The 23,745-nt window shown below is 61.1% G+C and overlaps 9 protein-coding genes across 9 annotated transcripts; 4 read left to right on the top strand and 5 right to left on the bottom strand.

Moving 5' to 3' along the window:
* Nucleotides 1-239: 239 nt before the first annotated feature.
* EHS24_004995 (uncharacterized protein) lies at nucleotides 240-2,117 on the bottom strand (the record flags this gene model as incomplete). Its single annotated transcript, XM_028620537.1, has 3 exons — nucleotides 240-1,493; nucleotides 1,535-1,933; nucleotides 1,977-2,117. 3 exons carry the CDS (start codon nucleotides 2,115-2,117, stop codon nucleotides 240-242), a joined length of 1,794 nt encoding a protein of 597 aa, XP_028479509.1.
* Nucleotides 2,118-2,523: 406 nt separating this feature from the next.
* On the bottom strand, nucleotides 2,524-3,659 carry EHS24_004996 (uncharacterized protein; the record flags this gene model as incomplete). Its single annotated transcript, XM_028620538.1, has 5 exons — nucleotides 2,524-2,634; nucleotides 2,688-3,247; nucleotides 3,316-3,448; nucleotides 3,518-3,580; nucleotides 3,627-3,659. 5 exons carry the CDS (start codon nucleotides 3,657-3,659, stop codon nucleotides 2,524-2,526), a joined length of 900 nt encoding a protein of 299 aa, XP_028479510.1.
* Nucleotides 3,660-4,699: 1,040 nt separating this feature from the next.
* On the top strand, nucleotides 4,700-5,729 carry EHS24_004997 (uncharacterized protein; the record flags this gene model as incomplete). Its single annotated transcript, XM_028620539.1, has 3 exons — nucleotides 4,700-5,000; nucleotides 5,058-5,149; nucleotides 5,268-5,729. The coding sequence occupies 3 exons, from the start codon at nucleotides 4,700-4,702 to the stop codon at nucleotides 5,727-5,729; spliced, it is 855 nt and encodes a 284-aa protein (XP_028479511.1).
* Nucleotides 5,730-7,394: 1,665 nt separating this feature from the next.
* EHS24_004998 (uncharacterized protein) lies at nucleotides 7,395-11,524 on the top strand (the record flags this gene model as incomplete). The annotated part of the gene is made up of 3 exons (XM_028620540.1): nucleotides 7,395-7,508; nucleotides 7,649-8,361; nucleotides 9,055-11,524. The coding sequence occupies 3 exons, from the start codon at nucleotides 7,395-7,397 to the stop codon at nucleotides 11,522-11,524; spliced, it is 3,297 nt and encodes a 1,098-aa protein (XP_028479512.1).
* A 754-nt stretch (nucleotides 11,525-12,278) lies between these two features.
* On the bottom strand, nucleotides 12,279-15,381 carry EHS24_004999 (uncharacterized protein; the record flags this gene model as incomplete). Its single annotated transcript, XM_028620541.1, has 4 exons — nucleotides 12,279-13,437; nucleotides 13,493-14,517; nucleotides 14,556-15,035; nucleotides 15,079-15,381. 4 exons carry the CDS (start codon nucleotides 15,379-15,381, stop codon nucleotides 12,279-12,281), a joined length of 2,967 nt encoding a protein of 988 aa, XP_028479513.1.
* Nucleotides 15,382-15,858: 477 nt separating this feature from the next.
* Nucleotides 15,859-17,158, top strand: EHS24_005000 (uncharacterized protein; the record flags this gene model as incomplete). Its single annotated transcript, XM_028620542.1, has 5 exons — nucleotides 15,859-16,220; nucleotides 16,289-16,361; nucleotides 16,420-16,497; nucleotides 16,634-16,924; nucleotides 16,979-17,158. 5 exons carry the CDS (start codon nucleotides 15,859-15,861, stop codon nucleotides 17,156-17,158), a joined length of 984 nt encoding a protein of 327 aa, XP_028479514.1.
* A 147-nt stretch (nucleotides 17,159-17,305) lies between these two features.
* On the bottom strand, nucleotides 17,306-18,438 carry EHS24_005001 (uncharacterized protein; the record flags this gene model as incomplete). The annotated part of the gene is made up of 2 exons (XM_028620543.1): nucleotides 17,306-17,808; nucleotides 17,889-18,438. The coding sequence occupies 2 exons, from the start codon at nucleotides 18,436-18,438 to the stop codon at nucleotides 17,306-17,308; spliced, it is 1,053 nt and encodes a 350-aa protein (XP_028479515.1).
* Nucleotides 18,439-18,933: 495 nt separating this feature from the next.
* On the top strand, nucleotides 18,934-22,329 carry EHS24_005002 (uncharacterized protein; the record flags this gene model as incomplete). The annotated part of the gene is made up of 10 exons (XM_028620544.1): nucleotides 18,934-19,307; nucleotides 19,640-19,662; nucleotides 19,707-19,772; nucleotides 19,955-20,200; nucleotides 20,254-20,440; nucleotides 20,491-21,392; nucleotides 21,443-21,648; nucleotides 21,698-21,814; nucleotides 21,869-21,967; nucleotides 22,018-22,329. 10 exons carry the CDS (start codon nucleotides 18,934-18,936, stop codon nucleotides 22,327-22,329), a joined length of 2,532 nt encoding a protein of 843 aa, XP_028479516.1.
* A 175-nt stretch (nucleotides 22,330-22,504) lies between these two features.
* On the bottom strand, nucleotides 22,505-23,745 carry MED6 (Mediator of RNA polymerase II transcription subunit 6; the record flags this gene model as incomplete). Its single annotated transcript, XM_028620545.1, has 3 exons — nucleotides 22,505-23,327; nucleotides 23,380-23,490; nucleotides 23,639-23,745. The coding sequence occupies 3 exons, from the start codon at nucleotides 23,743-23,745 to the stop codon at nucleotides 22,505-22,507; spliced, it is 1,041 nt and encodes a 346-aa protein (XP_028479517.1).

Consider the following 23,745-nt stretch of genomic DNA (forward strand, 5'->3'; position numbering starts at 1 on the left):
GTGCCTCGTCGCTCCATGTTTGATCACCGCCAAGCGGCCACCCATCCACACGTCCAATGCACGCGACATGTTGGATCCAACACCCCCAACAAACCCCTTGCCCTTCAGCAACGACCGCAAACAAACCATACGACATGCATCGCGCGTCACATCCCATAACAAAATCTCTAACACAAGCAATCACATCCCCCGCCAAAATGCTGCTGCCGCCTGCTGCGCTGCTATCCTGCTGATGCAAACTACGCGCGCTTGCCCTTGGCCTTGGACAGCGCGTGAGCACTGCGCACACGGCTCTTCTTGGCCGTCACCTTCTTGGCCACGCGGCTCTTCTCAGCCTTGGTAGCAGCAAGCTTCACAGCACCAGTCTCGCGGTGCGCGGCAGAGACCTTGGCCTTCTTTTTGGCGATACGGCGCGCCTGGCGCTCGGCGTCGGTGGCCTTGGCCACCTTGCGGTCCTCCTTTGACAGGTCCTTAATCTTCTCACCGAGAAGAGGGTTGCCCTTGGGGATGGGGCCGGCGGGGACGAACGGCTTCTTGGCCGGCTTGCCAGCAGCAGCACCCTTGGCGCCGGCCTTGGAGCCCGAGGCAGCAGCGGCACCGGTGGGGGCGGGGCGAGAGTTGGACTTGGGGGGAAGAGTCTTGCACGACTGGAGGCGGAGGGGCTTCTTGGCAAACTTCAGCTTGGTGCTGGGGAGAGCGATGAGCTCGTCGACGCTCTCGCGGTCGATAAAGTGGACGTAGCCAAAGCCCTTGCCGAGCTGGGTGTCCTTGTCGCGCACAATGCGGACGCCCGTGACCCAGTGGGTGTGGCCCTCGGGGGCAGCGCCGCGCTCGGTGACGACCAGAGCCTCAAAGAATGCGCGCACGTCCTCCTCCTTGGCAGCGTAGTCGAGGCCACCAACGAACAGGCTCGACTTGGGGTCCGTACCGGTCGGCAGCCAGGCGTCGCGCTTGCCAAGGGCGTTGTGGGCGCTGGCGAGACCGACAGCAGAGGGCAGGCGGACGTGGTCGACGCGGATTGTACGCTCCATAAACTCGGAGCCGTTGGCCTCCTGGACCTTGACGGCGGCCTCGTAGGGGTTCATGATGGGGGCAACGTTCGCTGGCCTGTCTGGGTGGGCGTGGCCAAAGACAACGTAGGCGTTACAGGTGGCGGCGTCAGAGTGGAAGTCGTGCTTGATGAACGCGACCTTCCTCTTGCCCTTCGAGTCGAGGAACGACTTGGACTTGTCCACAACCTCGTCGTCACCACGGCGGTTACCGGCGGCACCAGTCGTGCTGCCGCCAGCCTGGGTCGCGCGCCACTCGGCCGCACGCTGCTTCTCCCTCTCCGCACGCTTGGTGGCCTCCTTGTCCTTGTCCTCGGCCTCCTTCTCGTGACCGGGCAGAGCCGCAGTGGGGGCGGCAAACGCGACCGAACGGAAGCGCACAGACTCGATCTTGGCCGAGGGGGCAAACGTCAACAGATGGGCCTTGAGCTGGTTCAGGATGGACTGCAACCGTTAGCATACTGCCTCGCAAGGGCTTGACCTACCTTGGACTTGATGGCCTCAATGTCCAGGTTACCGATAAACACTGTCCTCCTGTCGCGGTCCTCGTTGGTCTCGTCGGGCGGGGTCCACTTCTGGGCACCGGCGCCGGCGGCCTCGCGCTTCCTCCTCTCGGCAGGAGTCTTGAGGCTCTCGTGAACAAACTCGGTCTCCTCCTCAGCATCAGAGTCCTTGGCGGCCTCGGCTTCGTCCTTGTCGTCGACCTCCATAGACTCCGCGGCCTCGGCCTCCTTCTCCTCGACAACGGGCGCAGACTCGACGGCCTTGGCCTTCTTGTCCTTCTTGGCCTTCTTGCGGGACACCTCGGCGTCGACGGGGGCAGCAGCCTGGACGGTCACCCTAGACGAGCTGGCAGTAGCCGGGGTAGGGATCGCGAACGCAGCCTGTTTGGGAGTCAGCACTTGCTTGTGATGTGTGTATACCCACGGCAGCAGAGAAGAGACCGCCGAGGTCCGAGTCCTTGTTGCCGCCGAACAGCGAGGAGGCGGGAGCAGCTGCGGGGGTGACCTCAGCAGCCACCTTGTCGTGCTTGCGCTTCTTGTCGCCGCCCTTGTTCTTGTTGCCCATTGTTGTTGTTTGTGAAAGGTGGGTAGGTTGGGACCGTTGGATGGCAAACTTTCCACAATGACAATCTTCAAAGATGGAGGTTTGCGGCCACGTGGGTTTTGTGGGGCACCACCAGCCACTTGCAAAATGATTCAAACTAACCTGCCGCATCTGTTGATGCCTCGCACTGATGGCACACAAAGCACACAAAGCATACAAAAGCAAACAGCGCTCAACAGACGGAGGACAACGCATAGTAAATCTCGCAAAACGGTTGCTGTTCTCTGCGGCCAAGCCATAAACGCAACTGTTCGCTCGTCCGCGGCGCGGCTTCCCGAAAAAAAAAAGTTGTATTTCTACGACATCAATGCATCTTGTCTGATGAACCCAATGCTCGACATGAACCCAGACCAGCCTCGCGCGCCGTCTAGTCCTCCTCCTCCGAGTCGTCGTCGCCCGCAACGTCCATGTTGGCCTGCTCGAACTGCTCCATGAGAGCCTTGAGCTCGGCGTCGTCGGTCTCCGAGACAACCTTGGGCTGCGAGGGTGTAAGCAGATGCGCTTCATCAGTGGCCAGCAGAGTACACTCACGGCCATCTTGACGACGACGTCACCCTTCTCCTTCTCAATCGAGGCGGTGATGGCGGCGACGGCCTTCTCCATGGTGTCAATGGCGGCAGTCTTATCAGTTGAGGTGGTCGACATGACGTAGAGGGGGGGAGCGACGAGGCGGACCTTGATGGGGACCTCCTCCGTCGACAGAGCCTCACCGGCCTTGAGGGCACGGCGGATGGCCTCGATACCCTGGTAGTCGAAGCACTTGACCTCAATGTCGGCACGGACCTTGACGGGCTTGGGGGTAAGACGACGGGCAATGGTGTGCTTGAGCTCGACGAGGGTGTCGGCGTCAATGCCGAGGGAGCCAAAGACGGCCTCGGGCTCCTGGATCGAGAGCTTGAAGGCCTCGTACGAGTGGCCGTACTTGCTGTGAAGGGGCCAGGCAATCTGCTCGTACAGCGACTCGGTGGAGACGTTGCGGCGCTTGGCCACCTGGGTGAGGATCGAGTCGACGGCGCGGCCCTTCTCGTACTGCTCCTCGCACTTGACGACCTCCTCGGCGGACACCCTACGCTTTGACAGGTCAATGTAGCCTGGGAACATGTGTTAGCGCGACTGGCGGCGGCGGTGGGAGGGTGCGAGTAGCTGTGATTGATCTCACCCTTCTCGGGGTCCACACGCATCACGACGACGACCTCGTTACGACCGACACGAATGAGCTTTTGCACGGAACGGATTCGCCTGCGCGAAAGCTCGGAAAGCAGGATCATGCCCTCGACACCGTCGTACTCAAGCTGTGAGGCCAATGTCAGCCTTTTTTTTGCCACTCAAATATACCGCCATCAAGAGCGAATATTACGCACGAGCTTGACGTAGGCACCCATGTCCTCGATGGACTGGACCTGGACCATGACGAGCTGGTCCACCTGTAGAGTGAGCACTGGGCCCTTACACTGTCGATGTATGGCGTACCTCGGGGTACTTGTTCTCGTAGAAGCGGGTCATATTGGCGGTGGGGGGGAAGGGGAAAGGTGGGTCGTGACGCGTCCGTTCAACGACAATTGATGAACAACGAGAAGAGGCAACGAGTCGAAATCAAAAGGCGAGTGATTTCGAGTGAGCTGCTTGTGCTAGTTGGCGGTACTAGCTGAGCAGGTCTTTGGGTGGGGTATTATGCACGCTGGGTGTGCTTTGTTTTTAGAGTGTGGTGGTGGTGGACAGAGGTTGTAATGAACTGATGCTGCTCGCTGGGACCGCCGCTGGCAGGACGCTCGCGCTGCTGGACTCTGCCGTCTGCTCTCTGTGCGCTGTGCCCTGCCTGCACGCACACCCAGCCAGCTCTCGCCCAGCCAGGCGGTGGTGGCACACGGTGTGACTCGTGCAGCTGGAAATCCACTCCTCCACTGTAACGGAGAAACGCTATATCACCGCTCCTGTGGCAGTTGCAAAATGACTCGTTACATAAGCGGTGATATTTTACGTAATATTTTGGTTAATCTGGTTACGTAATCGTATTTTGAGAGATTCCTGGCTGATAGCCGTGTGCGAAGTGGTGGTGACGTATTGGCGAACTGACTGTACTGTACCATCTGGGTCTCGATGAGCGGTGTTTAGCTTCCCAGCTACACAGCTGATGTTGTCGGCGAGGAGATGGTACAAGGAGAACCTTGGAGTGTCATGAAGAGCTGTCACTGACTGCACCGAATTTGAACTCGCCGTGCACACCCTACAGCCCTATCTCGCCTGAATTCCGTAGTTGTATTTGTATTGGCATTTTGTATTACACTGGTTTAGCCCATTACAAACGCGCCACGCTGGCGGCAATCACAGCCGCGTCTCGGCTTGAATCCCGTGGTTTTGGCGAGTCCCGAACTCCGGGCCCACTTAGCCGGGGCTTGGACGCACCCACGGTGCTGGCGGCTGGCGGCCGGACCTCACACACTCACACACGGGGGCCATCTCGTTTCTATAACAACCCCCACAACGTCTGCCCCATCGCGTACACTGTCCTCCCCCTCACACCCACCTCTAAAACGATAGCCACCATGATGCTCACTCTCCGCCCCGCCGTCGCCGCCCGCACTGCGTTCCGCCAGTATGCCCGTGCCATGTCCACCCAGGCCGAGCCCATGGTCCTCACCTCGCGCTCCGAGTCTGGCAAGGTCGCTATCCTCACCCTCAACCGCCCCAAGGCCCTCAACGCCCTCTCGACCCCGCTCTTCGACCAGCTCAACGCCGAGCTCGAGAAGGCTGACGCGGACGAGTCGGTCCGCGCCATCGTTCTCACCGGCGGTGAGAAGGTGTTCGCTGCCGGTGCCGACATCAAGGAGATGAAGGACAAGCAGTGTGCGTAGAAGCAAAACCACCCTCGCGTCAAGGCCCCTTTTACTGACAGTTGCTCAGTCGCTGAGGCTTACAAGAACAACTTCCTCGGCACCTGGGCCAAGCTTGCCGACATTCGCAAGCCCATCATCGGCGCCGTTGCTGGTTACGCTGTGAGTTTCCCGCCTACGCGCGCCCCGGTGGGAGAAGACGACCCTCTACCCCCCACACCCCGGGACCTCCACACCGCTGCGGCCGTCATGTGTCGCGCCTGAAACTGACCAATCAAAGCTTGGCGGTGGCTGTGAGCTTGCCATGATGACCGACTTCATCGTCTGCACCCCCAAGGCCGTCTTCGCCCAGCCCGAGATCACCCTCGGCATCATCCCCGGCGGTGGTGGCTCGCAGCGCCTCGTCACCCTCATTGGCAAGGGCCGCGCCATGGACATGGTCCTCACCAACCGCAAGGTCAGCGGTGTCGAGGCTGGCCAGTGGGGTCTCGCCTCGCGCGTCACCGAGGACGGCCAGTCGGTCGTTGAGGAGGCCGTCAAGGTTGCCGACGGTATCGCCAAGTTTGGTGTTGTCGCCGCCCAGGCCGGCAAGGAGGCCGTCAACGCCGCCCTCGAGCTCCCCCTCGCCCAGGGTCTCCGCCTCGAGCGCCGTCTCTTCCAGGCTCTCTTCGCTACCGCCGACCAGAAGGAGGGCATGGCCGCCTTTGCCGAGAAGCGCAAGCCCACCTGGACCGACAACTAGACGTCCCAACGGGACCCAAACCAAATGGGGATATGCATGTAGCAGTTTTGCAGGACACTACTGTAAGATCCGAGACCTGATACTGACGTGTTGTTGGGGGATGTGTGACCCGTGTGGCTTATGGGGGGGAGACTGACCTCCCAACAACCGTGCCCGCTGGCCACTGACATGTAGCGTGTAGGTACAAGGTTATAAAGTGAGACAGCCACACAGGTGGACGGTGCACGTTAATATCAATTGTGCAGGATCAAGCCGAATGGACGCCACAGTTGCCTAGCATGCCTAGCTTGTTGCCGACGCAGTCTGGACGCACGAGCAAGCGAACAATGGCGTACGGCCGAGCGGACAGCTGACAGCACGGCAGACACGTCTGGATTTTTGGGTTTTTACCGTCATGGTCTACCGATCCACCGGCCACCGGATCCCACCGATCTTGCAACGGCAACCTACTTTGGCGTCGAGTTGGCGCTCAATCATGGCGCCGCTCACGAGGCAAATATTATTATTTTCAGCCATACAGTACAGCCATGCAGCCATGGAGGGGTCGGGCACTTGCGAGATCTGGGATCTGGTATCGGTAGTATGCACGACGAGGACGGCAAAAGGCCAACAGCGCAGGGTGTGTGAGTATCCTCCGCAAGCCCCGGTGTTCGGCGGAAGCCGCTTGGCCGCTTGGCCTCGCTTGACCCCATCGTTCCATCGTGTCCATAATTTCTCCTACTCGTCGGCTTTGATCGTCTGAAACGCGTGGAACGGCAAGGGAGCGTCTCTAGGACGACCTGACAACAGGACACGGGCGGTGTCTGCCGCCAGAGTCCACCATGCGGGACATCTATAGCCGGGGCACGCAGAGGACCCCATGGACCGCAGCCTTTCTCTTGTGGCGGCAGGTAGGTAGGTAGGTGGTCGCCATCCAAAGGTCGCAACCCCCTGGCAGGATCGGCGTCGCGGGGGGGAGAAAGTGATAGCGTTGGCGGTGCCACAAGGAACACTAGGTATGAACAGACGAAGGGGGGTGACAGTGGGTTATAACACATGCTCAGCGCACGGCACCGGGGCGTTGATGCCTCGTCGAACAGTGCGCGCACTGCTCCCCTCCCCATGAATCGGCGCGAGGTCAACAAGTAAACACGCACAGTGCACAGAGACTGTTCGGCATGCCCGATGCACCGATGTTGGTCTTTTCCGAAAAGACGCAGCCGTGTTCTTGCTTCTTGCCCATTGTTTTCGGCGCCACCCGACCCTCTCTGTGCTCTCGCAAACCCTTGAACGCCTCTGGACGGGGGGGAACGACGACGACAAGTCTCTTGCCTCTCTCTGACGTATCCTCCCTGCTCTGTGGGGTCTTGCTCGCTCCTATCCAGCAAGCACACTCTGCGCTCTGCCCCTGCCTGGCAGTTGCGCGCCATCCTGCACGCCGCATTCCCCACATACCTTCAAGAGCCTCTCTTCCCAGGGGCCCAAAGCCCAAACCCTTCGCCGACGCCTGGCACGCCGACGCGTCCTCTCCTCACAAGGTACAGCGTCTACCCTCGTACGCTCCTAAGCTCCTGCACAGACCGAGAACGCGGCCCACCGAACTTGTGTCTGAAAATGAACAAGAACCGACGCCAGCGACGGAACGGTTGTGTCATCTCCCCCCCACTGTTCACGTCGTGTTCAACCATGGTGGCCGACAACGCAGGTCCACTTCCATTTACACAGCCGCCACGCCCTGGTCCGCCAGCTTTCAATCAAGAGGCACTTTGTGCGCTCGCGGCTCGTAGCTCGGAAGCCATGGTGAGTGGCGACCAGTGGCCCGGTGGCTTAGTCTTTCCGCACTCGGCACGCATTTGCTGCGCGCACGACAGGCAACGGAGGGAACAAACCATCCCACACAAGGCAGTAAGCGTGCGTGTTTGCTGACTGTTCTCGAGCAGGTCGCCACGAGTACAAAGGCCAGCCCGCGCGACCCGACGATGCGCGCGCCCGTCCGTCGCATTATCATCACGCCGCCCGGGTCGTCATATCGTGCCACTCGTGCCCACAGCACTCCTCGTCCCCGCCGTCGATCTTCGGCTGCAATCTGTACCCCGACTGCATCCCCGCACGCGTACAAAGCAGGACAAGGCGAGGCTAGCGTCAAACGGTCGATCGGCAGCCTGATCCATTCTCTTCGCGCAGCAGCGATCGGCACGGTCTCCCCCCCATGCGAAATTAGCCGCTGGAGCAGCTCTCCGGTGAGCGAGGAAGCACGTACAGACTCGCACTCGTGGTTCCCTCGCAAGTCGACAGAGACAAAGGAGTCTACTCGGAGCACAGCACCATCCACGACGTCCACCGCCGTCTCGCACAACAGCAACACGTCGTCGTCGCTCAAGTCTGCACACGAATCGGGCCGGTCCAGGATTGCCTCTCGGTCTCGTGTTCCTAAATCTCCGCGGTCAATGAAGTCGTCCAAGTCCGGTTGGCTGTCGACCCTCGAAGACGAAGACCACGAAGTGCCCCCGCTGCCTGAGCTTCCTCTCCCCCGCGTCCCACTCCCAAAAGGCAACGTCTGGGACATGTATGTTCCCCCAAACGCGCCCCATCCGGGCCGCGGGCGCCGCATGGTTACTGGGGTGCTGAAACGCCTCACTCCCAACAAGAAACGGTGAGTGGGTTTGCCTGCCGTCTGCTGTCGTGTCCTGAAAAGTGCGATCTCTCTCCTGTCCTGTCGGTGCGCTCGAGTTTGTCCGCACCCCGGGTGGCGCTGACCGGCGACGGCGTGTGCGTCTCACGACCACTCGACTCGCACTCCATGCGGGGCACGGTCGCTCTGCTAGTGTCCCCTATGCCGAGAGCACCGACAGACCCTGTCGCAGTCTTGCCCTCCCCACCCACGACGTCTTCACATCACCGTACGCGGCCCGATGAGCTGCGATGTTGCGAGGGGGCTGATCTTGTGGTATCTATCGCTGGACGGGGGCCGGAGTGCGAGTGACCGCGAGTGGGGCGGACTTGAATATCCGTCCACTTGTGCACAAAACTGTGCCACACATTCGCCACACGGTTGGCCACATGCGTCCACCCGCTCCTCCGTTGTTTCGGGCCACATTGCAGCAACGCATGCGGTGGGCGATCCTACTGCGAGACGGCGTGCAGTCCTGCAGGTTTTGCGTGCCTGCATGTTCCATTGATCCATTGATCTTGATGGGGTTCCATCTCGTCCCTGCTGCCCATCCTGGATATCCCAAAGGGATTTTCCTGGAATGCACCGTGCCACCGCAAGCAGGTGGCGTCTCCTTGGCGTCTCTCCCAGCGTCTCTGTCGGCGCAAACCGCATGTGTGCTGACACGCGCACCAGAAACGAGCCTCCCATCAAGCTCCTGCTGCATGACCACAACAACAGCACCCTCAACGTAGCGCGCAATGGGTCGACAGCCACGCTTCTCTCGGCAACCTCCCAGGCGTCATCAACTTACCCGACCACCCCCGCCACTGCCACTAGTGCTTCGACGTTGCAGGCCCCGCGGAGGCCGTGCCCGTGGACCGGATCCATTGATGGTATCTCGCCACCCCAGTCGCCAAGCGCTGTGGCACACGTCCTCCCCCCTGTTTCCGATGCACCCGAGTCGTCCATCGGCAGTTCGTCGTTTCAATTCTCCTGGGACCTCGAACTCACCTCGGAACTCGAACAGGACCGCTCCGAACGCCTCCGAGGCCCGGTGGCAGTGCCTCCGCCACCCCGGCGTCCTCGTGTCGACACGAGCGGCGAACGGTTTGTCGCCTCGCCGCCACTCTCCCCATCGGGCTCTCCATCGAGCTCCTCCAATTCCCGCTTCAATTCCTTTGAGGATGCCACGAGGGACCTGCAGAGGCGAACGAGCATGGGAGGCATTTCCACGCCAGCCATGTCCAGACAGTCAAGTTCGTCAAGCTGCACGTCACCCACGTCCACTCTGCCTACCCTTGTCCCGCGTGCCTCTGCCTCGCCTCTCTATACCAATGGCAGCCGTGGTCCCTCCATGCTCCGCCATGTGCGTGCGAGCAAGTCGATTATCAGCGCACCCACGCTCGTTTCTACCACTTCAGAGCGCGCATTTGCTGCGTCTGCCGCTGGCCGCCGCCACTCAATGAGCCCCACGACCCCGCGGGCGTATGACGACAGCTCGTTGAAACCTGCCAGCCCTCAAGCACCTGCCCTGCCTTCGCCCGTGGAGGAGGATGTCGAGGAAGACCGTTTCGAAAAGATCCTCGAGGCGACCCTCGAACGCCAGCGTCGTGCTGAGGCTGACCGCTTTGCCGCGTTTCAAGCACGCAAGGCCGCTGAGCGTGCCGCGGCCGCGTCTGGATCCTCGACTCCAAGTGCAACAGGTGACGGTGTTCTCAACCGCACCCCTAACGACACGGACACACTTCACCGGACCCCTTCTCTCACCAACACGGTGACAAGTGGCGGTGACTCATCGGTATGCACAAGCCCCAGTACCGAGGACATTGTCTCGCCCGTCCTGGCACCCACCCTCCTTCTCCAGGCCCATCGCGGACAGCACGGTGTCAAGGGACTCGACCTGTCTAGTGCACTCGAGCCAGTCACCAGGGAGAATGAGAAATCGGTGGCGACTCCCACGTCCAGCGCCGCACTCACAGACGCCACGGCTGTTGATACCCGACTGTCCCCCCTGTCGCCAACCACGGCGTGCAATACTCCGGACTCGTATCGCGGAGACACAAGCATGGACTCGGACACGGCCCTGATGACCCCACCGCCCAGTTCCTTCATCACCACCAAAATGGCACGCGCAGCGGCTATCGCCGCTGCCGGTGACCCACTGAAACCTCGGCGCCTGTTGCAACTCCTGCCCCGCCACAACGCTCGCCACCGCGCGTCCGTGTCCATTTCGGCCGTCTCGGTGCCAGCCTTGGCAGCCCTTTCGGCGTCGACCTCGTCGTCAGGATCAAACTGTGAAACGGAACAGATCCCATTCGACGTTGCACGCGAAGATGTTATCAGCGAGGAGACCCTGAGAGAGTCGCAGGAGCTCAAACGCGACCCTCGTCGCGACACCCTCATGCCTGCCCCGCGCGCACCAGAGTCCATGGTGACAGCCAGCCGTCGCGACTCACGGCGCGACACCATCATTGCCCCACGCGCCATCAAGGTCCCCGGACCACCGGACATGGAGTCGGCGGTGGACCTTACCCCCAAGGAGGGTGGGTTTGTGCCCGTTGACCCTGCTGGCCTGGGCCTCGGCATCCCCATCCCCCCGGCTCCCCACCGGCACGACAACAGCGACAGCTTTGACGAGCCCATCATGTCCTACTCGCGCTCCCGCCTCCCTCCTCACCTTGCCCGCACGTCCAAGAGCTACGCCAGCTTGCCCCGGTCCGAGTCGTCCGAGGTCTCGGTCATGGCCAAGCGCACCGGTAGCAGCAAGGGGGCCAAAGACTGGCCCGAGTGGCCGCCACAGTGGGACGACGTGCCACGCGCCGCCGGCGGCAGCCGTCGTCCCAGTGCCGCGAGCCTGTGGTCCATGGCCAGCGGCGGCAGCCTCGAGGCGCCCGCCGACCGCTCCGCAACCCCGCAGGCGTACCCCAAGCGCTATGCGCACAGCACCAACGCCTCGATCCACACGTTTGGCGGGCGCAGCTTTGGGTCCGGCTCGGGATCGGCGTCCACCTCCGGCCACACAAACCGCGGCAGCGTCGGGTCGACGTTTAGCTTCAAGTTTGAGACGCAGAACGGCGTCGACTTTACGATCCCGCACTCTGCCGGCGAGGCCGGGTGGGACCTCGACGCGTACCTGACGGGCAGCGGAGCGCAGGCGGTGTAAACTACTAGCATGAGGATGGAGACGGAGACGGAAAGGGACAGCAACAACAACCACGACGACAACGAAGAACTTGAAAGAAGACACATCACCAACGAACCCAACACCCACAACATCCATAAACTGTGGAAACCAGTCTTGGCCAGCGCTGTGCGCAGCCCACAAACCATTCTCATTTTTCTGTACACACCACGACCACTACCCACGCCCGCAACAGTTGCAGCCACCTTTTTTTATTATTTGTCCTTCTTGAATATATTTCATAGCTGTTTGTCAACCCCAACCCCAATGCATAGCTATAGCCTTTGTTACTTTGTGCTTGCGCAGGTCATCCTCACCTCTAGGGACAGTTCCATGTACCGGTCGTGGATCCAGGACAGAGGAGGGGGGCAAGCCGGCATTTTATTGCCGCTTTTCCAATGGTTTTCCTGATTTTTCTTTTTTGGAAAACAGAACATCCTGTAACCACCACCTACATCCGTCCGTCTCAAGGGGGCGACCGGCTGATCAAATTCCCGCATGTCCGACGACCTGACATACTGCGTCCATCTCAGCCATCAAACAGCAACATTGTTGCCCCACATGATTACTTTTCCATCGTATGTTCAGTCCAGGTCAATCACCTACAGCATCATTTTGCTCTATCAAACAATAAACATGGTATCCTCCAGAGTACGTGGGTTATATTCCGCAGACGTATCGCTCCCCATTCCCCCCTCCATTGACATCTAATCGGCCGGCTAACGCCCTACACTCGTCACTCGTCATCAACAACACCAACCCTCGCACGCCACATGTCCTCCTTGAGCTTGACGATCTGGCGCCACGTGCGCACCTCCCATGACTCGCCCGTGGCGAACGTCTTCTCCTCGGTCGGGAGGCGCGGCGACGGCGGTGCGGGCCCGTCCTTTGCGGTGGCGCCAGAGACGACGCGGCGCGGTGGTGGGGGCGGGAGCAGGGCGGTGGGGGAGGACGGGAGGGAGGAGTGAGCGGCAATGGTCGGGTGGCGGGGTGGTGGTGGTGGGGGCACGCCGCGGGACGCTGCGGTCGGGGTTGTAGGCTCGTCGACGGCCTTCTCCGTCGCGATCGGCGCGTCAGCGGACTCGGCAGGAGTGGCCTCCTCCTCCGCCTCTGCCTTTGGCTTCTCGGCCTCAGCAGCGGCATCCTTGGACTCGTCGACCGACTCGTCAGCCTTCTCGGCGCTGCCCGACTTGTCCGTCGAGGCAGCAGTCGGCGTCTGGGGAGGGCTGATGACGCTGTCGACGGCGGAGCTGGCGCTGGGGCGTGGCCGTCCAGCCGCGCGCGGTGGGAGAGGGGGAGCAGGGGTACGGGCGGCAGAGCGAACGGGTGGGGAAGGCGACTTGGGCGGCGCGACGATGGCTGCAGAGCCGTTCGCCCCAGACTCTTCAGTGGCTGGGCTGTCCGCATTCTTCTCAGGTTCCTCCACCTTGACCTCGGGTGTCTCCACCTTGACCTCGGGTGCCTCGGCAATGGCCTCAGGTGTCTCGGCCTGGGCCTCGACCTCCTCCTTGACGGCATCGTCCTTCTCCTCCTTGGGCTCCTCCTTGGGCTCCTGGTCTTCCGACGCCTCCTTGGTTTCATCGGCTGCGGGGGCATCGTCAAGAATTGGCAGCTCGCGAGTTTCGGCGTTGGGCGTAGCAAACGAGTCGCCCTCGGACGACTTGACGGACGCACGGTCATCGGCGACAGCCTCAGCGGCAGCGTCCTTGGTTGGCGAGTTGGTTGCGGTCTCGTCTTCTGGAGAAGGCGTCTGGGAGGGCGTCTGGGGCTTCTCAGTGAGGTCAGCCGCCTCCTCCCGGCCGGCGTGATGTCCACGACGGGCGGCTTCTCCTTCTCGTTGAGCTCGTCCTCGAGACCAACGACACCCTTCTCCTTGTCGCCAGACTCGGCAGCCTCTTCGGTCTTCTCCTCGTCAGGCGTGTCCTTTGGCGTGGTGGGGCGACTACCCACCCGCCCCACGTGGTTGTCTTCTCAGACGCTCCGCCGCCGAGCTTGAAGCCCAAGCCCCAGGCGCCCTTGCGCTTTGGCTCGGGCTGTGCGGGTGCGGTGTTGGATGCAGAGGCAGAAGTGGCAGAAGACGAGTGGTCGGTCACGTCCGAAAAGGCCTCGCTGCTGGCACTGGGCGGAGCGGACATGTCCTTTTCGCTCATGACGACAACAGTCTCAGAATCCGACGAGCGGTAGGGGGCATTGGCACCACTAACTTGACGCGAGTGCGCAACGTCCTCCGAGTTCCAGACCGGCACGACGAGGCCTGTGCGGAGGAAATGCCACAGTGCGCAGGCCGCCCGAAGACGCTCGAGACACCAGCCGTTGCGACACAGAGGGTAGCTTTTGGGCTGAGGGTCGTTGGCCATCTTGAAGACGAAGACGGACTGGCTGGCGGGAGCAGCTGGCGAGGCACTTGGCGAGGAGAAGAGCTTGAGACCAAAGCGAGAAGAGGCATTCGAGGTGGACTCTGATCCGCCACCAAAGACACCGCGGCCGCACATGGCGCAGTTGATGGCGTGGCCGGGTCCCAGAGAAGCAGCACCAACGGGCTCGATGATGAGGTCGCCTGCAATAATGGCAGTTCCAACGGCGCGACGGCTGACCCATCCAAGGTCGGCAGCGGCGTCAAGGCGGAGTGTAGGATCGTGATCCTCAGCGACGCACCGCGCCAGGAAGGGCTGGTGCAAGAGGTTGGTGAGGGAAGGGACGGGGTAGAGGTCGCGAGCGCGAATGGATCGTGGGCGGGCGGCACGGAGATGCTGAACGAGCAAGAGGAACTCGGCGTATGGTGGGTGCGATGAGAGGAAGCGGCGGGGAAGGGGGGCGCGAGCAGCGGCAGCGGCCTGCAGCGATGGGAGAGACTGGAGGTGAGCCTGCATGTCGCGCATGGCGGCCTCGGCGGCAGTCAAGTTCTCCTCCGAGTTCTTGAGTCGGTCCTCGGCCTGGGCACGGGCCATGCGCTCGACGGCGACCATCGTATTGGCCTGAATGTCAGCTCCGTGACAGACGCAAGGCAGCTTACCTGCTGGAAGAGCGTCGCGGACAGCTCGTCAACTTCGTTCTCAACCTTTGTGCGCTCCTCCTCGGCGGTACCACGTCTTCTCTCCTCCTCGACGAGGTTGGAAGCGAGACGCTGCATCTCATCACGGATCTGGGCATGCTCGACGAGGAGACCCGTGTTCATGCTCTCCTCCCACTTGGCCTTTGCACGCTCGAGCTCGGCGACGTGGGTCGCCGTCTGCTCACGCTCGTGCGTCAGCCCATACACCTGGTCCTCGAGGTCGGCGTGGCGCGAGATGCTCGCCACCAGCTTGGTGTTGAGCTGCTGCGCCTGCTCGGACACAAGCTCGAGCTGCGTACGCAGCGACGTGATTAGTGACGTCGTTGGGCTATCGGGAGCGTGTCGCGCAGAAGGAGTGTAGGGTACGTCCACGTTGGTTGCGATGTTGGTCACACCCTCTGCGCGTCGAGATTTTGTCTCGTGCTCTTTACCGCCTTCGACCTGGGGGGGACGTCAGTTGAGGGACTGGACGCGACGCGCTCACCTGGATAGTGCCGGTCGACACTGGCGGCAAGTCGCTCAGCTGCAGACCCCCGCTCGCAGCGGCGGCAGTGGGTTCTGCTGAGGCCTTTACGGCGGGTTCGGCAGGGGCAGCTTCAGTCTTGATTTCATCCTTGGTCTCTGCCTTTGATGGCTCGGATACGGACGGCTCGGCAGGCTCGGACGCGGTCGCGGACGTGGAGGCGTCGACTTGGGGCGCCGGGGTGTTGTTCTCGTGTGCCGACGCGTCACCCGCGGCGTCGGTTGTGTTCGCACCGTCTGGAATGGTGTCGTTCTTGTCTGTCATGCTAAGGAGCACGATGGATAAGAGAGATGGTTGAATGAGAGAGAGAAGAGGAGTTGTAACGTGGCGTGGGTGTGGACGACCAAGGGGGGCAGCAAGATGACGGCGAGGGAGTGACCACTGAAGGCCAGGCACGCTCTCTCGCCAAGGGGATGGGTGCCATCCATAGCCAAACGATCACCCCTCTCCACCGTTGGTCCCCACGCACCGCGCACTGTGCAGCTCCAGGCAGAATGATATGGCAAGAAATAGGAATGCAACGTGTACAGAGCCTTGTCCACTGTCTGCTTCTCATTGCATGGCGACACCATGGGTCAGCAAAAGACAAAAGACAAAGAAGAACACCACAGAGCAGTGGCGTGCCGGCTTTCCGGGGGTCGGTCCAGGAACGCGCCGGCCTCGAAGCTTGCGCCAGAATACAACGTCTGCAATCGCTTGCAACATCCTCCTCATCACCTCTCCACCTCACCCCCATCCCCGATGGCAACCTCGCCACCAGGCAGCAGGCGCAGTGCTGCCCCTCACCCGCGAGGCAGGCTCGCGTCACCACCCATCGCCGCAGCCGCGTCCCCTCCATTACACGCAACCCTGCCAGTGAATGGACAACACAGCACCGTGTCACGTTCCACAAGCGTCTCCCCACTACCCGTGCCGCCCGCCAACCTCGCCCTCCCTGCCGCCATGCAGCCTGCTGCGCTGCCCCCACTCGTCATCAACCCCTCCTTGCTCTCGCGCCAGACGAGTCCACGGAGCGGTCGTTCCGCCTCGGCTGTGCAAAGTCGCACGCACACTGATGACGACGAGCCTCGGACCAGCGGAGAGGATGTGACTGAGGAAGCTCAGTACGTCATGGGTCTGCACGCCAGCTTTGTTTTTTGCCAACCGTAGACGTAGCTGACCGCCTCTCCAGTCCTCTGCAAGCGGAGATTGAGCGTCTAACGGCGCTGTGCGAAGACCATTCACGCAAGTTCCGGTCGTCAAAGGTGCGTACAAGCGTTCAAACCTTTTCCGCGATCGACACAGCACTGACTGTAATCCCAGGCCACATTCGAGCATCGTGTCTTCTCCGAGTATCCGTCAATCCTCACCCGACTGGGCGAGCTGGACGTGAGGGCGGAGGTGAGTAGTTGTGTCGTGCTCTCATCATACTTCCTCACTTCCTGCTGCTGTACGGTCTACTCCGAGACATGCCTCTGCTTTCACCCACGACTCGGAACTTGCTGTGTCTCACGATAGACGCTGACTGCCTACCCAGAAAGCGACAGCAGACCTCTACGCAGCGCTGCATGAAGCCGTTCCCGCCCTCCGTGGACGTCTAGCTGCGCTCGAGGACGAACGCACCGCCGACGTCGAGACAATGCGGCAACGTACCACCCCTTGGCGCGATTTCCTCCCCGAGGAGGACGACAAGGAGAATGGACTGGCACTCTCGCGCTCCCGCTCTGGCGGTGGTCGGAGGGGCAAAGTGTCCAAGATTGAGCGTATGCGCGGAGCGGATAGCGAGAGCGATGCCCTGTCCTTGATTGAGCGCTGGGGAGAGGAAGTGGTCAGTTACATGGGCTGACCTGTCCGACAGAAAACTGAGCTGACGATTTCGCAGACCATCTCCCTCACCGACCAGATTGCGCGCCTGAAATCGCAGCTCTTCGAAGAGGGCCGGAAGCGCAACATTGTCATTCGCCTGGTCCTCGTCCTCGCAGCTATGGGCGGCGTGGTCCTCCTGTTCTTTGCGTTGCGCAAGGGCCACGCGTCTATTACATCGTCGTCGAGACCGGCGTAGAACCCCCAGATAACATAGTATTATTCTCGTTGTATTTGTACAGTGTGACGTTCATTATGCCCCTCATGTCATACAATTCTCAAGCTCAAGAGCCCAGAGACACTCCTGCGAGACGACAGGCCCAGGCCCCACGCGTTGACGCTGGTTTCACGCGTAATAGTCCATGTACTCGCTCCACAGCTGTGGCAGACTCGCCCCGGTCATCTCGTACCACCATATGTCGTTGTATCGCTCGCCGGCGAGTCGTGCGTCGAGATACTGCACAAACTCTGGGATCGGTGGCCGCCTCGACTTGTAGTTGCCGGGACGAGGTGGCACCGGCGGCGGCGGTCCCCAGGACGAAGGGTACTGCGTCGCCTGTGCTGCGGGCGCGGACCAGATCGCCGAAGGACTCGCAAACGCTGCGACAGAGCTTGATGGTCCCCAGGACGCGTCTTCGTCAACAGCCCCCATGATCCACATAAGGAAATTGGCGCCGGCATCGTACGCGTCCTCCCAGCCCTTATCACGTCTTGCTTGCCCAGGTTTGCGCCAGTGGGGTGGGCCCAAGTGCGCTGCCATGCGGACGCTGTCTGCAATCGACTCGATGAGCCACCCTGGTGCGCTCCCGCTTCCATCGCGTTGCACCACATGGACGAGTTCGTGCAAGACTGCACAGCATGTCATCAGCCAGATGTCTCGCACTACACGAGCACCGCTTCCAGGAGGGTTGTCTCCAGTTGGTACTCACTGACACCCTTGAACTCGAACGTGCAGTCTTGCATGGTGCGCTTGCCGCTGCGACAGTCGTTCAAGAGGTTGTTACACCACTGCAGCGAGATGGTGATGCGTCCGCCAGACGTCCACGCCAGCCCCGGTTTGTCCTCGAGAAGCACGTCAATGGTCCGGTGGCGCCATGTCGCCATGTCCTGTTGTTGTGGGAGCGTGAGGAAGTTGCGGGCAAACCACATGGCGTGGTACGCAGTTCCTACCGGGTCTGGGAGACACTCGAAGAAGAACCGTGTGCGCTCGCATGTGGTTGGGTCTGGGTGGGACAGCGAGTAGAGCAGCGCTGTGGGCGGTATTGGGACAGCGTCCGGAGTGACGATGGGCGTGAGTGCGGGTGCGTTGGAGCCGAGGGGGTTGCCAGACGCGATAAAGTAGGCAGTCGGCGCGTGAGGAGCGTACGACTGGCTCGAGCCCGTATAGCTGTTGTTGCTATCGCTTGGGTGTCTGTGTTTGGCGATCATGTCACTGACAAGGCCGCCAATGCCTGACGCCAGGCCGCGGCCGTGACTCATTGTTGATCGATGTGTTGTGGGCCAGGAGGGGTCGTGAGAGAGCGATAGATGTGGAGTGTGGAGTGTGTGTGCTGTGGAGAGGCTGGGAACGGCGCCGTGACTGGAAGCCGTCTTGATGAACGTGGAGTTGAGTAATGCCTGCTTTGGTGGTTGCAATGTATTCCGGCTCGTTGGCCGAATGGGGACGATGGGTGGTGGGTGGTGCCTTGTGCTGCTACGCGATCACATTCCCCCCCACAGCACTAATTGGATTTACAATTCAACCCCCCGCTCATTACAAAATGACCCCGGAAGCACCTAATGCTTTAATAGAACCCACCCACAATGCAATGTTCCTGGCACCCCCGCACAAATCGCCCGCGCAGGGAGACCCCACACGCGTCACCCCGCGCAAGCGAGCAACATGAGTAACGGACGAGCAGCATATATATTGTTCTCTCTCACGGTCTCACCCTCCTTCCTTTTTCACACTCTCCTCAAGCACAACATCTCACCATGGCCACAAAGAGGCGCACCTCTCCGCCTCCCCGTGGACAAGCCCCTCGCGCAGCTCTTCCAGCTAAACGCGGCGCACGCGGCGCAACCCCGCTCTCGGCCGTCCTCTACCTCGTCGCGGTGGTCGTCTCGCTCTTCCTCGTCGCCCGCCATGCGTCGTCCTGGGCACGCTACGTCCCCGGCGGTTACTCGATTCTGAACACTCTTGACAATGCTCAGAGCCAGTTTGAGGCCATCGTGTCTTATCTGACATCAACCATGGTCGATGGACACGCCGACTTTGGCGATGGCCGCAGCACGCGTGCCCCCTCCGCCTTTTGCACCCCGTACTCGGACGCGCTGTACCACGTCAATGTCATGCTCGGCAATGGAGGGTGAGTGACTTCGTCTGGTCTCGATGTGATTGTCGGGTCACTGCTGTGTGTGCTCTCCATCTCGCTTTGCACCACAAAAACGGAGCAGGGGAGCGGCTACGTCCTCACCACCCAAGTGCCTGTCTCGTCGAGGCAGACGCTGCCTCCCCTCGTTCTCGAGCAGGCAACAGTCTCCACGTCGCGAAATATTTCGCAGCACGCCGCTTCCAGCCCAATGTACAAGCTGGTCCCGGACCACCGGACCGGTTGGGCAATGTGGAAAGCAACGTAGCAACACAGCAACACTTGGCCGAATTCGTGGACATTTTGGATAACGCTGACACTGGCGGCAGACCCGAACCCGACCTCAGTGGAGGTATGCCCGTGTGGCGCGCCTGCGACCAGAATGCTGACTTTCAGGCATGATCCCCTCGGTCGCCCCGCCGTTCGCCATGACCCGCTGGACTCCCCAGACTCGCCAGAACTGTGAGTCCAGATGCTTGCTTTGGTAATATCTGGCACGTTGCCGGCGGCCCAGCGCTACTGCCCCACAAATTCCACCGCGCTTGTTACCACGAGTGGTGCCACTTCGGCGCCTGTTTGGTTTCCGCAGCCGAAGACCGTCGACCCCATCCCCTTGACCCCACGCTTGGACGCTGACGTAGCAGACGTATCGATGTGCCCTTACAACCAGACCGATACGCGTCTGCACGGTTTTATTGGAACGCACCAGCCCGCCGTTTGGATGGGCGAGTCGGGCCCGGCGCAGGTCGCTGCCGGCCTCGGCGCCGTGGTCACTGACTTTGACAAGCGTGGCCTCAACTTCAAGAGGCAGGACGAGTACGCCAGTGTTAACTACTACTCGAACGTCCTGCGTGGCGAGAACGGCGACATTGACGCAGAGTTGGCTCAGAGTAAGTAGTGTGGCAGATGGGGACGGTCTTTCGTCGTTGCTTACCTGCCTCAGCCTCCCGAGCCGGTCACCTTCGCTTCACCTTCCGTCCCAACGGAGACGCTGCGCCGTACATTGTTCTCGACGCTAGCCGTGCCACCGTCATCACCCATAACCCCAAGAACGTTACCTTCCCTGCTGGCAAGGTTACAATTGACAAGAAGCTCAACGAGGTTTACGGATGGAGCTCTGAGCGCCAGGAGTATGTGTCCCCCCCGTCGATACACCGCCTTGTTTTACTGACATTTTCAGCAACGTTCTCGTTGGCGAAGACCTCCCTGCCAAGAGGTTCAAGGGCTATTTTGTCGCCCGGTTCAGCAAGCCGTTTGTTTCGGGTGGCATCTCACACCACGGCAAGGTCAAGGACAATGTGCTGCAGGGCGAGGGAGAGGTGCTCTCCAGCTACGTGACCTTTGCTCCTGGTACCGAGGTTGTCGAGGTGCGCGTCGGTGTCAGCTTTATCAGTATCAAGCATGCGCGTCGTAACCTCGACTATGAGGTTCCCGACGGCCAGACTCTCGAGGAGACCTCACTGGCGACACGCACCGCTCTTGCCGACAAGCTTGACCGCCTCAGCGTATCTGGCGCCACTACCAACAACAAGACGGTCCTCTACACCGGTCTCTCGCGCACCCTCGTCTACCCGTACGAGGTGAGCGAGAATGCGGCTAGCCCTGAAAAGCCCATGTGGCGCTACTACTCTGGCTACATCGACATGCCTGCCGAGGGTATCTCATACTCTGGCTACTCGATCTGGGACACGTTCCGCGCCACGACCGCCTGGCAGCTCTTTATCGCCCCCGAGCGCATTCCCGGCATGATCAACTCGATGCTCCAGGACTTCCAGCAGGGCGGCTGGCTCCCGATGTGGAAGAACATTGTCGAGACAAACATCATGGTCGGCACACACGCCGACAGTGTCATTGCCCAGGCTATGCGGGCCGGTGTCCGGGGCTTCAACTATGACCTGGCGTGGCAGGCTGTCAAGAAGGATGCGTTCACTCCGCCTGACCGTGACACCGAGCTCAAGTTCTTTGACCGCGAGGAGCACACGCCCCAGGAGGTCCGCGCTGGTCTCACCGAGTACATGAAGCTTGGATATGTCGCAGACGACCTGCACTCTGAGTCTGGCTCGCGTACTTTGGACTATGCTTGTGAGTTGGGAGCTGAATGGCGATGCGGTCCTCAACTGACACATTTCCAGACGACGACCATGCTGCTTCAATTGTGGCACGCACCGTCGGCGCGGACACTGACGCGGAGGTCCTTGAGAAGCGCGCCCAGTACTACCGTAACCTGTGGAACCCCGACACGGGCTTCATGGAGGCGAAGAACTCGGACGGGTCGTGGGCCGGCGAGACCGCTGGCTGGACTGAGGGTGACCACTGGGCGTACTCGCTCAATGTCATGGTGAGCTGGAATACGTGCCCATGAGTCATCACAGCTGACTCTTCTTCAGCACGACGTCCCTGGTCTCATCAGGCTCATGGGTGGACCCAAGAACTTTGTCGACTTCCTCGACCGCCACTTTGCCGGCGGCCACAACCTGCACACCAACGAGCCTAGTCACCACATTGTGAGTCATGAGATCGCCACGCTTGGATAATGTCGACACGCACTCACGCTGCAGCCCTACCTCTACTCGTTTGCCGCGCCTCACAAGGCCCAGGAAGCCGTCCTCAAACTCGGCCAGGAGGAGTACAACCACACCGACATTGGCCTCTCGGGTGTGAGTTTAGCGAGGCGACCTTGCCACCATTCACCGACTGACATATCCAGAACGAGGACTGCGGCCAAATGTCTGCGTGGTACCTCTTCTCTGCCATGGGCTTCTACCCCGTCGACCCCGCCAGCGCGACATACGTGGTCGGCACGCCCTTCTTCGACTATATCGCACTCGACCTGCCTGCCGGCGGCACCATCAGGGTGACTGCCAAGGGCGCCAGCAGCGGCAAGAAAAAGTACATCAAGAACCTGACCATTGATGGCCGGCCGCACAAGACCGTCATCATCGACCATTCCCAGCTGGCCCATGGTGCCGACTTGGTGTTTGAGATGAGCGACACGCCGCAGACGTGGCCTGCAAACTAGATGACGTGCCGCAGAACATGTGGCGCACAGCACATTAAAATCATAGTTGATTTCATACAACAATGCGACAAAAGGACTTTTAAACGGCTGTCGGCGAGAGTGAAGGGGGTCTTTTTGCGTGGTCATATGGTGCTATGTGCATGCGGGGTATAAATACAATATCAGAGACGAACAGCTAGGCCACGGGCGACTCGCCAGCCAGGCTGGGAGCGAGGGTACTCATCCTCCGACCCAGCGGCGTCGGCGCCGCCGTGCCAGCAGGAGTCAGCCCGAGCCCGCCGCCCGGCCCAGCCAACTGCTGCTGCTGGGGTTGCTGTTGCTGTTGCAGCTGTTGCGGTTGTTGCGGGACACGGCCCAACGACGCCAACGCAGCAGCCTCGAGTGCCCGCGCCTCCGCAAAGGTGTCGTACAGTGGCGCGGGGGCGGCGGCAAGAGCGTCCAAGTCGCCGAGGGCCGCGCGCGTCGACGCGAGGGCGTGGAAGAGGTGCCAGTCAGGTCCGGCCTGCTTGGACGCAGACGCGGACCCGGACCCAGAACCGACGCTAGCGATGTCGTCGGCCTCCTTGTCGTTGCTCGACACATCCTTGCCCTTGGCAGCTGGCGTGCCGGTCGCCTCGTCCATCGTTGCGTCCCCGTCCCCGTCCTTTCCCCCTGCTCCCTCGTCGCCCTCCCCGTCCTTCTTGTCCTTGTTCTTCTCCTTCTCCGTCTTGGGTATCGCGCGCCACGCAGCCCCGGCACGGGGGTTGGCCGACGGGCGCGCGCGTTCGAGCGCGTCAAACGTCCGCTCGACGAGGTGCAGCGCGTTCCGCAGCCGCATAGCAGCCACGTCGTGCAGGTTGGGCGCCATGTAGATCTTGTCCTGGATAATAAAGTAGGCGTGGGACACGGGCCCCCGCGAGCCGTCGCGGACCACGGGACGCTGGTGGATCACAAACACGTCGGGCGCGCGTGCGTGTGCGACAATGTATTCAAACCCCGTGCGGAAGGCGGTGAGCTCGCTGGCAGGCGGGTCAGCGTGTATCCTTGGAAAATTGATGCCCGTAAACGTACACCTTCTCCTCGGCATGGCCGTAGCCTGGGTTCTCGACGCGACGCTGGGTCCGCAGGACATTGTTGTTACTCTTCGAGTCCCAGAATGGCGAGAATGCGAAATAGTCCATCCTGGAAGTGTCAGTCAGATGTCTAGAGAGTCCATGTTGGATGAAGCAAGGCCGTCGCGAGCTGTTCTGGAAGAAGCCAGGGACAGCTCGGCCTGGACAAAGTGGGCCAGCAACCAACACTGGAGCAAGACTCTGAGCTCAAGACTCACGCCAGGTCCGAGTTTGCGAGTGACCGAGCCGGGTTGGCAGCAATGGCCTCGGGCCACGACCAGTGGATGTGCGAGAGATCCTTCTCGAGCTCCTCTTCGTGCGACAT

This window comes from Apiotrichum porosum, assembly GCF_003942205.1.
Source record: "Apiotrichum porosum strain DSM 27194 chromosome Unknown scaffold_2, whole genome shotgun sequence".
Classification (NCBI taxonomy): Eukaryota; Fungi; Basidiomycota; class Tremellomycetes; order Trichosporonales; family Trichosporonaceae; genus Apiotrichum; species Apiotrichum porosum.